A 13442-nucleotide genomic window follows, 5' to 3' on the forward strand; every position below is an offset into this window, starting at 1 on the left:
GTCTATAGTATGCTTAATGTATCAGTCCCCAGTGCTTGGGGGCCCTGGAAACAGGAAAGGAAGATTAGACAGGGATTTGTTGTGAGAGTGAAAATTGCAGTTGTACAATAATTGTGTTACCACAAAATAACACTTCCAAAATTTATAAGACTATTAGAAGAAGAGTTAAATGACCTTAATAAAAAAAAAACTTTACAGAGCTAGCCCAAAAGGCTTTGGCACCGTATGATAGGGGTGTCAATCTGCACCAGGCACAGACCAGCTGCCATGGGAATGATGAGGAGATGCAAGAAAAAACAATAAGCTGCTCAAGAAGTATGGCTGCCGTTACTAACTGCACACCATCTCCCCTTCTCTTCTTAGCAAGCACCCCGCTCTGTTTACTTAGTGCTTATTCCACTTTCCAACATCTTAGTCACAAGTGCAGGTAAATTCATGTGGCGCAGCACAAGGATAGGAGTGGTTTTAATGTCCATGGGTGCAGTAGTAAATATTCTGGAAAGGTGTTACATGGATATTAGGGATGCACCAAGTCCAGGATACGGTTCGGTATTCGGCCAAGATTCAGCCTTTTTGGCAGGATTTGGATTTGGCCCAATCCATGGTCCTGGCAGAACCGAATCCTAAAAATCATGTGACTTTTTGTCACGTACACAGTTGAAAATTTTTCACCACAAATACTTCCAAAACCTCATTAACATATACTTATTAGGATTTGGTTCGGTGTTCGCCCAAATCCTTTTTGAAGGATTCGGGGGTTCAGTTGAATCCAAAAAAGTGGATTCAGTGCATCCCTACTGGATATGGAAAAAAACACCAATAAACCCCCAACTGTCATTTCATGAAACCAAGTGACCCCTTTCACCTAATGGGTATGCCTAAGGAAAAAGCCTCTGCTGCATAACCCTATGGTACTAAACATACTCCTTGGTGGCTTTTACTTATAACAAATTACAGTGCAGGTTTGTTATCCTCCATATAAGGTTATCCTATGGCCAATATACTACTGGCCTGGGCATTAAAAATGATCCATGATGCCAATGTTATTAATAGCTAAAAGTATAAGGCCTGTATTATTCTCTAGAAAAAAGTGGCTACCCTAATTCCATATAACAGCAGAGCCATAAATAACCACTACAGTATATTAATCAATTATTGTTTTCATTATTTGTTATTGCCACTTATCACAACTGATTAAAAATATCCTGAAGAAATAATTATACCCACTATATGAATATATTAGGTCACCTTAGAGTTCTGTGACCTGTATAAAAGCACTTCAGCCAAATATGTTAATGGAACTGCTTGATGACTGTTAGGGTTCTGACCGCAAACTGTAAATGTAGTAATCCGTGGGAGCTCTCCTGCTAGGATAAAGGCGTATATGGGGACAAGAAGGACACAACCACAATGGAAGTTCAAACTTGTCCAGTTTACTCTTACGTGATCATAGTTTTTATACCCCTTGGGGCCACGAATCCGAATGGGAAAAATTCGGATTGGAAAATGAACATTTTGCGAATTTTTCGTATTTTTTGCGACTTTTTCGTAGCCGTTACGATTTGCACGAATTGTGGCGACTTTTTCATAGCCATTACAAATTTTGTGAATTGTCGCGACTTTTTCATAGCCATTATGACTTTCGTGAATTGTCGTGACTTTTTCATAGCCATTATGACTTTCGTGAATTGTCGCGACTTTTTCTTAGCCATTACAAATTTCGTGAATTCTCGCAACTTTTTCATAGCCATTATGACTTTTGTGAATTGTCGCGACTTTTTCATAGCCATTACGTCTTTCGCAAATTGTCGTGACTTTTTCGTATTGAGCACTCGAAAAAGTCGCAAAATACCGATCATTACGAAAAAAACTCATTCGGACGCTTTTCAGACGTTCATGGATTAGTAAATGTGCCCCCTTGTGTACGTGCAGATACAAAGGAATCATTATAAAAAAAATAGAGTAGAACCTCATTAGCTTCAAAAAAGATGGCCTACCTTGTTAGCTTCAGAGATGGCCTTTAAGGATGGCTAATGCGAGACAGGAATTTTAAAGAGGACACAAGGAGTAGAATATGCGTCAGTGCATAGATAAGATTAACTTGTTTTTCAAGGAATATATTTCGTAAGGTGCAAGCTGTGCAAGGGTACTATTTGGGAAAAACAACTATTATGGGATGTTCAAGCCTTGCTGGTTGCTGTTACAAAATGGAGATACATTTCTAAAATGGAGTATAATATGCTAAGCATCAAAGTGTACCAAAGTTATCAAAATACATGTGTAGGGACCCATAGGGGCACATTTACAAATCCACGAATCCGAATGGGAAAAATTCGGATTGGAAACGAACATTTTGCGACTTTTTCGGATTTTTTGCGATTTTTTCGTCACCGTTACGACTTTTTCGTAGCCGTTACGACTTGCGCGTATATTGTTGCTACGTTTTCGTATTGAGCGCACGTAAACGGCGGGCAAAACTTTCAGACTTTGCAAGATTTTGAAAGCCTCCCATAGGATTCAATGGCACTCTGCAGCTCCAACCCGGCCCAAGGAAAGTCTCCCATAGGGCTCAATGGCACTCTGCAGCTCCAACCCGGCCCAAGGAAAGTCTCCCATAGGGCTCAATGGCACTCTGCAGCTCCAACCCGGCCCAAGGAAAGTCTCCCATAGGGCTCAATGGCACTCTGCAGCTCCAACCCGGCCCAAGGAAAGTCTCCCATAGGGCTCAATGGCACTCTGCAGCACCAACCCGGCCCAAGGAAAGTCTCCCATAGGGCTCAATGGCACTCTGCAGCTCCAACCCGGCCCAAGGAAAGTCTCCCATAGGGCTCAATGGCACTCTGCAGCTCCAACCCGGCCCAAGGAAAGTCTCCCATAGGGCTCAATGGCACTCTGCAGCTCCAACCCGGCCCAAGGAAAGTCTCCCATAGGGCTCAATGGCACTCTGCAGCTCCAACCCGGCCCAAGGAAAGTCTCCCATAGGGCTCAATGGCACTCTGCAGCTCCAACCCGGCCCAAGGAAAGTCTCCCATAGGGCTCAATGGCACTCTGCAGCTCCAACCCGGCCCAAGGAAAGTCTCCCATAGGGCTCAATGGCACTCTGCAGCTCCAACCCGGCCCAAGGAAAGTCTCCCATAGGGCTCAATGGCACTCTGCAGCTCCAACCCGGCCCAAGGAAAGTCTCCCATAGGGCTCAATGGCACTCTGCAGCTCCAACCCGGCCCAAGGAAAGTCTCCCATAGGGCTCAATGGCACTCTGCAGCTCCAACCCGGCCCAAGGAAAGTCTCCCATAGGGCTCAATGGCACTCTGCAGCTCCAACCCGGCCCAAGGAAAGTCTCCCATAGGGCTCAATGGCACTCTGCAGCTCCAACCCGGCCCAAGGAAAGTCTCCCATAGGGCTCAATGGCACTCTGCAGCTCCAACCCGGCCCAAGGAAAGTCTCCCATAGGGCTCAATGGCACTCTGCAGCTCCAACCCGGCCCAAGGAAAGTCTCCCATAGGGCTCAATGGCACTCTGCAGCTCCAACCCGGCCCAAGGAAAGTCTCCCATAGGGCTCAATGGCACTCTGCAGCTCCAACCAGGCCCAAGGAAAGTCTCCCATAGGGCTCAATGGCACTCTGCAGATCCAACCAGGCCCAAGGAAAGTCTCCCATAGGGCTCAATGGCACTCTGCAGCTCCAACCCAGCCCAAGAAAAGCCTCCCATAGGGCTCAATGGCACTCTGCAGCTCCAACCCGGCCCAAGGAAAGTCTCCCATAGGACTCAATGGCACTCTGCAGCTCCAACCTGGCCCAAGGAAAGTCACGATACTGAAGCTTGAATGAATCCGAAACTTTCGTACTCGGCGCAACGGCGACGAAAAAGTCGCGACAATTTGCGCAAGTCGTAACGCTACAAAAAAGTTGCGACAATTTACAAAAAAGCCATAACGGCTACAAAAAAGTCGCAACAATTTACGAAAAAATCGCAAAATACTGATCATTACGAAAAAAACGCATTCGGACGCTTTTCGGACGTTCATGGATTAGTAAATGTGCCCCGTAGGGTTAAATGCCCTATGGAGTGAATCCCTACTCTTCACATAGTTCTCCTTGTTACTGGGCAGAAGCCTTTGTGACAATTTATAGTTTTGCTCTATGCCCATTGGGTTAGTTAGGATGACCACTCCCCTTGCAGACTGATAAAGTGTCTAGCAAGGAGGAGTGGCTTCCTCTTTGGCTGCCTTCTGAATCTCAAAGAACAAATCCATTGAGCCTGGGATCAGAATAGGCCCCAGTAAAGCCACCTGCCCTAGAGTAGCCCTCTGTACTCTAGTGAAGTCGGGGACAGGGCCCCGTGAATGAGGTGAAGTGAAGTGGTAATATTAACTCTGTTATAGCACGCTCTAGGAGTGTGACGTAGTTAGAGCTATCTAGAAAGAGCAGCTGTGGCTCCAACATAGGAGAGATTAAGGGTTTACCTATCCCAGGCTCTGTATGCCTTGCTGTAGGGACCACAGTTAAGACACAGGTATCAGGCTAGTATTAACCCCTGAACCAAAGTTGGCTGTAGGGATCCGGTCCAGTAAAAGGTATTCACCCTTGGGACTCCTGGCTATCAGCCCTATCGATCTCCGCTATGGTGCTGCAGTGTTTCTGTATTTCACAACTGCCACTAACCACTGTGATATTCTGTCTCGAATATTGTGAGTATGACCCTGCTTCAACATTGTCTGTGACAATAAATCATTCTACCGTTATTCATCAAGAACCTTCTGGCGTCCTATTTAATACATTTACACCACACAGCCTCAGTGAGTTGTAGTCACACCACAACCTCAGCTCCATTATCTGCCATTCTCTGCACAAATCATACCCTCCTTTGAAAGAAGAGTCCCAATGTCCCCCATGCTCATTATAACCTTAGCCTGGTATTGAAAGTGCTTTTTAGCCAAAAAGGGGTTACACATGCATATATGAATATATGATTATATCAATATAAAAATATAGAATATTATATGAAACCTCACAATGACTTCTAACTGCCTTGTATCTTTTGGGTTATAATGAAATAAATATATCCATATATTTATATACAAATATAAAATCCACCACAAAGTTCAGGGACTGTATAGGAATTCAGCTGCAGGTAACACTTAGGGCAGATTTATCAAAATGTGAGTTTGGAGCTTAATACATAAAAACTCACCCACATTCTATTCATTCCTATGGGATTTGTAGAAGTGTATTTAACAATGGGTGAAATACACCATTTGATAAATATGCTTCTAAAAATGCCATAGCAAAGGTGAGTTATTACCTATTAAGCTCTAAACTCTCATATGGATAAATCTGCCCCTCAATCTCCGTCACAGTCGGGCACATTACATATTATACAATAAGGTTAGTGTATAAACGATTCTAAGCTCCCACACTCGCATACAACACTAAACACACGCCGCAACCACATCGCTAAGAAGGGGAAATTACGTCACGAAAAGTAAAATATTAAAACACTCGCATTGCAGCATCATGGGAGTTGTAGTCTTTTAGGGACACCTATTTGCCAGCATAAAAATCAATTTTAGCTCATGTCAGTCTGTCTATTTATATTATAATGATTATAAATATGCTCGCATAGCAATAACGTTGTAGATTTACTGTAAACATAGACTGTAAAGATACAACATGAAAATATCGCTCGCCTCGGCACAGGCAGCAACATAGACAGCTAAGGCGGGGTCCTGCGTGAAGCAGTGTCTCCCGGTGGGTTGTGGGATTCGCTCTTTCCGCAGTCGGCCTTGACACAGTCAAGATGGGTGAGTGAAGCTCTGGGGAGTGGGGCCCTTCTTTGCGCCCGTTGGGGGGCTCCGATGGCGCTAGCTGGCCTGTAGCGCTCTGTAGTTGCCCCTGGGCGCGGATTGGGGGCTGATAAGGAGTCAGTAATGTGGCTGTGACTCAGTAATGAGGCGCTTCCCTACATGCGGCGCAGCGCCATGCTCACGGCTACCTCATTGCTTTATATAGCTCATATGGCAACAAAAAGGCGCCTGGGGCTTGTATGGGAGGGAGAGAGCGGCCTGGGCCCTCGTATCTGCCAAGAAGGCGAGGGGCGGGATGGCTTTTTATATTCCAAAGGATATTTGAGGTCCGATTTGTGATCCTCCTGTAGTTGTTGAACTGCAACCCGCCTGGGCTATTATACGACTTCCAGCCATCAATACAAATATTAGTTACATCTTTTTGAATTTTATATTTGTGTCTCATATAACTTATACATATTGCTTATCATTAACATTTGAATTAACCATTGAATATCAGTGGAACTAACATGGTGGCTGCAATTTGCAAAGTGCAATATTCTGTATATTATTATATATATTATATTCTGCTAATAAACATAAACTGTTTTGGGTAAAATATGGCTTTTGGAAGTTTCCCTTGTTGCTTTATTAAGTTAAAGGTGGAATGCATCATCTGAGCATTCTCATAGTAATATGCACTGAAGCCGACGTTGCAGGTATATATATAATGTACGTGGAGCCAAAAATATGAAAGCATGCTTTTTCGGTGAAAAAAAACAAAATAATTTCAGAAAAAAGCACCTAGTGACTGCAAACTAGATTACTGTAGTAATTTCAAAGGGAAAGTAAACGCTCTGGTGAAGCATTTGAATTAGATGGTCAACGCAAAGTATATATAGTATATGTTGCTGGGACGCATTTTGGGACAATATTTGGGGCTATATATTTAGGTTAACATTACATTTCTCTTGTAGCATATTTCAAGGTTCTACAGTGTTATCTTGGCACTAGTATAAACTTTTATAGGCATTGGTTAAGCTTTGGTTTTAGGTCATAATGTTGTTTATGTAATTCTAACTTATAGTTATGTTCTTTTATGCGTGTTTTAGGCAAGTGCCGTGGTCTTCGTACAGCAAGAAAGCTCCGCAACCACCGCCGTGAGCAAAAATGGCATGATAAGCAGTACAAGAAGGCCCATCTGGGAACCGCTCTGAAGGCCAACCCATTTGGAGGTGCTTCTCATGCTAAAGGAATTGTCCTGGAAAAAGTGTAAGTATGCTCTTATATATACACCTGTGCTATTAGACTCACCTGCAGTCTGGTAACTCACATAAACTGTACCTAAACTAATTGGTTCATACAAGTTTGTACTTTTGGGTTAAAGTTTATCTGCTTGAGCTCCTGTGATGTCAAAAGTAAGCGAATGTTTGGAGCCTTTAAATCTTTATCTGACATTCTGCTTAACTACATCCTTACAAGTGCTGCCCTTGCTCTGAGACACCTTTCTGTGCTTCAGTTTGAAGCTGGTCCAGTGACTGAGCGTGGGGCTGTATTTTCAGCCCTGTGTGGAGGCCTGGAAGTACTTCGGAGGGATGCATCTCTTGATTTCTCCTCTGCGTTAATTCTCAAGCCATTGTTACAGTTCCCTTTTGGCCTGGCTCATCATCTTCTCTCTTCCGCTAATATGAATAGATTCTAGCAAAGAAAACACCTGTTAGCTGCCCACAAGGTGTCTGGTAATGGATCTGGCTTTGGGTCATGCTTAAACCAGAGCATCTTTTAGTGAGATAAGTAGACCTTTAAGTGTATATTAAGGTATATTTAAATCCATTTATGATATAGAACTCATTTTACTGTGTCTTAACTGGTCATGTATTTTAAAAAAAAAAAAAAAAAGTATAAATTATGTCCATAAGGGAGTGCTGTTTTACATTCACCTTTTAACCAGCAGAGATTGGACCAGCCAGTAGATCTCTGGGATGTTCTAGGCTAACACTGTATTTTGTCAGTAGTTTCCATAGCACAGTGCAGAACACTAGATGAAGGCCCTGCTCATGAGATCTAGAAAATATACTTTCCTAAGGCTTATAGTAAGAGCATTTTATTGTAGCAGCTGCTGACAAAGGTTCCAGGGAAAGCATCAGGAATCTCCTTTATAAGTACCAGTATTTGTTACAATGCTCTGATCAAATTTGGATTTGTAATCAAGATTTAATTCCTATCCATTTCCATAATTTGGCATGTCCCTAAAAGTAAAAGATAGTTGTTGCTATACAGTAAGTGGACTTTGTTTGAAGCTAAATCATTTGCATTGAATGGCAGTGTTATTTCCTTGCATTTTCTTTCTTTATAATGACAAGTTTTTGTTTTAAATCTGGACACTAAATAAAGGTTGACCCGGGGCTTTGTTTAATAAGTATTAATAAAATTATGATCAGTGACTCCATCCTGTTAAAATAGTGTTTTTTTTTTTGTTTTTTTTTTCCTAAATAGTCAAATGACCTAAGTGCACACATAAGGGTGCTTATTGCTTTGTTATATACATTTAATGAGCAGTTTGCACAAAATGAAGACCAGATGGCAGAAATTTAGCAAAGGAAGTCTTTAAATGAGTTCTAATCAGGCAGGTAGATATAATAAACAGTTTTGCTCAAATATATTTAGGTTGGGTTTTTGATGTGATCTTTTCGGTATGTATCAGATGTGAGCAAGATAATCCAACACATCCTTTTTCTTTCTCTTTAGCGGTGTAGAGGCTAAGCAGCCAAACTCTGCTATCAGGAAGTGCGTCAGAGTGCAGCTGATCAAAAACGGCAAGAAAATCACTGCATTCGTACCAAACGATGGTTGTCTGAATTTTATTGAGGTAAGCTGAACTTGTAAATCAAGGGAATGTCCAGAATAGGATACCTGTTTATACCCCAACGTTACAGTGAATAAAAGCTTGCCAGTAATCTGATTTTTAGTATTATGGTATTAGGGCAGAATACAATTTTAAATTCTTGGGCTAAAAATTGTGTAGTGAGACTAGGGTTTATTTTAATGATATAAACTTGAACTGGCAGTGTGTGCTTTTGAATTGAGTTGTAAATTCTTCCAGTATATGTGTTTTAAACCCAGGTCCAGCATCTACTGAATGTTAAAAGCATCTTCATAAAGCTATTGACTTTTATACACTATGGTTGCTGAGTACTTTCTACATTTCCGCATTGACTTGATGATTTCCCCTAATCTGCAGGAAAACGACGAGGTTCTGGTGGCAGGATTTGGACGTGCTGGTCATGCCGTTGGTGATATTCCTGGTGTCCGATTCAAGGTGGTTAAAGTAGCCAATGTCTCCCTGCTGGCCTTGTACAAAGGAAAGAAGGAGAGACCAAGATCATAGACATGGATTGAAAAGACATTTAATAAACATCTTTTCACACACATAGTGTAAGTGTGTTATTGGTACGAGTTGTGGCACAAGTGTCTCTAATGTCACTGCATGTTCCTGGGAAATATTAGTGTGCAAAAATGGCTGGATTTGCCTGGGCTTATTGCATATTGGTTTCTGTGGCTACAGGGAAAGAACGGACAGTAACCCACTGCCTTTTTGCCAACCACTTGTGTATAAAGGGAATTTTCCTATAGTAAAAGTCAACTGACTTGAAATAAAGCAGTTTGCATGTTACCTTCCTCAGTTGTTGACTGTTGCAGTAAATCTTAAAATTTACGGACACCAGAAGTTAAACCCTTTTTACAACTATAATAACACTGTTTTGGCATGCTCTTTAGAATTTTAGTATAAATGTATTTGCCCAATTCCCTATCTGATTCCCTCCCCCCCATGTTCTTCTATAAGGGGGCTGCCATATTTGTGTAGCAGAAGGCCGTTCGCATTAGAAGCTGTAACTGACAGGCTGGGAAGGGACAGTCAGGTTGGCAGAACAGTCAGGCTTAGGAACTTCACGTAACAATTACGTAATTAAGAAGCCCTATCTGCAAAAAATGATCAACATGACCTATAGGGAACTTTTTACATATATTTATATTTTGAAGTCCTTATTGTGTACTGGTTGAAAACAATGGGTCAAAAGTATTGAGCTGGAGAGACTGGTGTAAGTTGGCCAAGCCGTAATTGCCAATCTTATAAATCATGCTGTATGTTTTGTGAAGGTGAACTACCTCTCCCCCTTTAATTTGGGCTTTCAAGGGACCATTTCATACCTCCCACTTTTCATTAAGTTCATTAAATTCATTAAGACATTATGAAACCCAGACCTGCAACTTGCATTTACATCATACATGGACAGGGATGAAAAAAAATAGGAAAGTTTAAAAGAGAAGAAATCGGCTGAGTGTCTACATCTGGGCCAACGCAATGGTTCCAGCCACAGGGAAAGGTGGCTGCCAGTATTGGGGCTGATTCGCTCTTGGTTTGTGGTTAAACACAAGCTATCAGGCCCATGTGGTATAAGCCTACAGGAGTTTAAAATTCTGTGTATATGTAGATAAGTGCTACTCTATCTGGACACACTATTTAGGGGTCCCATATATTTCACAGAACCAAAGGGAAACGATGAGCCCGCACAACAACAATTGTGCCAAATCCTTCAGGTTTGAGATCTCATGTCACATTTCAGGGGATCTTGCAGGAAACTGGGTATATAAAGGGAAAAGACTACATAAAGTGCATAAAGTTTGCCATAAGTTGAAACTGTTATGATATAGGACAAAATGTTGCGGCTGTAAAAACAAAGATGACACAAGTGTATGTAAATCTGAGCTGGGACAAAATAAAACCACATCAGAGTCACAACAAAATAATTTTACAATCAGCCTCATGTTTGCAAAAGGAACAAGAAAAGTATAGACTAAAAGCCTTATGGGAGACATAGTATTTAAAGGGATACGGATTCCAGAAATAAAACTTTTTTTTTCATCCATCATAACTGTCTTTGCATGCTATTTATGATTTTGCCTTAAAGTATTTGCCTGATGTCTTTACATTATTTATCTGATCCCCCATGTTCCTCTATGAGGGGGCTGCCATATTTGAGCAGCAGTAGGCAGTTAGCATTAGAAGCTGTAACTGACAGGCTGGGAAGGGACAGTCAGGTTGGCAGAACAGTCAGGTTTAGGGGCTTCAAGTAACAATTACTCACAAAAGAAGCCCTATCAGCAAAAAACATGACTTATAGGGGAACTCTTTATGTACATTAATATTTTGAAAAAGTTGCTTTTTTTTGTCAGTATGACTTTTCACAGCTTGCTGTTGTGGCCCTGTAACTTAGTGCTTGCTCATTGGTGTAATTAATCTTTTAGGGTGAAAATACACGCAGCTACTTGTCATGGCTACCCAGAAAATACCCTGTCACAGAAACTATGGAGAACTGTCTCTGCTAAAACACACAGGCAATTATCAGGAAATGATCAGCATTGTCTATTTTTGTGGCTGTGACAAGTAGCTGCTACTAGAAGTTCTGTGTGACACATGGAGCTACTAGTAGCAGCTACTTGTCGTGGCTACTAAAATAGACAATGGAGATCATTTACTGATTATTGTCTCTGTGTGTGTTTAGCAGAGGTAGTTCTCAGTATTGTCTATGGCAGGGTATTTTCTGGTGCTTAGTAGCCATGAAAAAGTAGCTGCTACTTGTAGCTTTGTGTGTCTTCACCCTTAGGGCTCTGGCACATGGGGAGATTAGTCGGCCGCAACAAATCTCCCCGAAATGCCATCCCACTGGCGAAAATGTAAATCGCCGGTGGGATGGCATACACGGCGGCGCGATTTCCCTGAAATCACGGAAGTTTCCTCTTAAGGCAACTTCTGCGATTTCGGGGAAATCGCAGCGCCGCGTATGTCATCCCACCAGCGATTTACATTCTCTTATTTTATCACCCACATGATAGACATGGAGATGTGCCTGACCTTGGGTTCTAAAAAATGTTTAAACAGGCAAACTCACCCTATTTTTGTAAGATTTTCCAGTGCTTCCCAAGCTCAGGTCTCCCACTGATTTTGTATTATGATGAGCTGTATTATATTGTATAATGTAATAATAACCAAAGTAAATAATATAAAATGTAATAATTACACTTACATTATATATGTAACAATTAAATTATATACTATGCCCTATTTGCCCCCCCCCCCCCCCCGGTCCTTGGAAAAATTGATTTACTTTTATTTACCGGTTCGTGGTGCAAAAAAAGTTGGTGACCGCTGGTTTATAAGGATATAATTCACAGGATATTCAAGGCTCTAAAGGAACCGGGTCATTATCTTTTTTGAGCGGTCTGGTTTTTAGTAGTTCCTCCCTCTGTATTTATTGTTTTCTCCCTTGCTTTTGTGATTTAACCACTGTGTGGGCATATCCACATTCCATGAAACTCATGGCCATTTCATCTTAACAACAAAGAATATGGTGGAAAGGTCATAGCATTTATATGGAATTTATGGGAGAAATTCAAACTTGCCAACATTATTATTTTATTGCACCCCCAAATATTCCATGCCAAGTTTCAATAAATAAATATTGGTAGGGAAAATGACTCTCCAGCCCAGTGTCAAGGTAAAGGAGGGGGTTATATATGGGTGTCTGTAAGCCCTCCTGCTCCTTAGGTAGAAAAACAGCCAATCCCCATTAAGCAACCCTAATCATTCCTACTAATGGCTCTTGCACACGGACTATTAGCCCATTTAATACTTCTCTGTCCTGTGCGGCTCCTTGCCTGGTGTACCCAGCTGTGCCTGTGCACTGAAATGCTCAAGGAGCACATAGAATATGTATGTCTTGCCTCCACAGAGAATCATTTCAGTAGCAGAATACAAAGGGTGTTGATAGGGATATTAGATTGTAAGCTCCACTGGGGCAGGGACTGAGGGGAATGATGTATAATCTCTGTAAAGTGCTGCTGAATATGTCGAGCTATAATAATTAGTAACAACTTGCATTATACTTTATACTCTATTGTATGAGAGCTACTTTATTTTAAAATAAAGACATATAGACAATGGAGGTAATGGCCAATCAGCTACACAGCGTATAAATAGAGCTTAGTTGGAAGTGCTGATCCCTATATGCACAGGGAGACAGTCTTTGTTGCATGTGGAAAATATAGCGCAATTGGTACCTTCCAAAATTATAAAGAGGTTTACAAAAAGATTATGTTGAAGGAGAGATATTTCCTCAAATTTGGTGTATGATGACTGCTGCAACAGGAGGCTGTTTGTCAGTACACATGGTCATTATGCCTCCAAAACTTGCCTCTAAGTCAGAGAATCAAAAATGGGCACCTGTTTTGGGGCCGCTGGGAGCAACATCAACGGGGTTAGTAGGCAACATGTTGCTTGTGATTCGCTGGTTGGGGATCACTGACCAATGGGATCGCTTGTGCTTGGCCTTCGAGCATAGATGCTGTATTAGGATGTGAGAGAGCTGAAATGCCATTAAGAAGCAATTTAATGGGTACATTTAATGGGTTACACGGAAAGATTTAAGCTGCTGATTGGGCCCCTTCAGACCGATTTGGCAGCTTACCTGCCCAAGTATGAGGCCCTCCCACAGGCCTAACTACCTGATATCTCGCTGAAAATTGGTTTGATTTTTTGAGGACCGCATTGGCTCATTGATGCAATCCTTGCCCCCAATGGCCTGTATCGTCGTTGTTGTAA

At 41.8% G+C, this 13442-nt stretch overlaps 1 protein-coding gene across 1 annotated transcript; it reads left to right on the plus strand.

Moving 5' to 3' along the window:
• Positions 1-5781: 5781 nt before the first annotated feature.
• On the plus strand, positions 5782-9211 carry rps23 (ribosomal protein S23). The gene is made up of 4 exons (NM_001011499.1): positions 5782-5800; positions 6895-7054; positions 8531-8651; positions 9024-9211. Exons 1-4 carry the CDS (start codon positions 5797-5799, stop codon positions 9168-9170), a joined length of 432 nt encoding a protein of 143 aa, NP_001011499.1. The 5' UTR covers positions 5782-5796; the 3' UTR covers positions 9171-9211.
• The last annotated feature ends 4231 nt before the right edge of the window (positions 9212-13442 follow it).

The sequence above is a fragment of the Xenopus tropicalis genome, chromosome 1 (assembly GCF_000004195.4).
Source record: "Xenopus tropicalis strain Nigerian chromosome 1, UCB_Xtro_10.0, whole genome shotgun sequence".
In the NCBI taxonomy this organism is placed as follows: domain Eukaryota; kingdom Metazoa; phylum Chordata; class Amphibia; order Anura; family Pipidae; genus Xenopus; species Xenopus tropicalis.

Bases quoted from the DNA above. Each gene is read 5' to 3' on its own strand.
- rps23 (NM_001011499.1), top strand. The intron at 7,055-8,530 runs GTAAGTATGCTC...CTTTCTCTTTAG, and splicing joins GGAATTGTCCTGGAAAAAGT to CGGTGTAGAGGCTAAGCAGC. The intron at 8,652-9,023 runs GTAAGCTGAACT...CCTAATCTGCAG, and splicing joins GTTGTCTGAATTTTATTGAG to GAAAACGACGAGGTTCTGGT.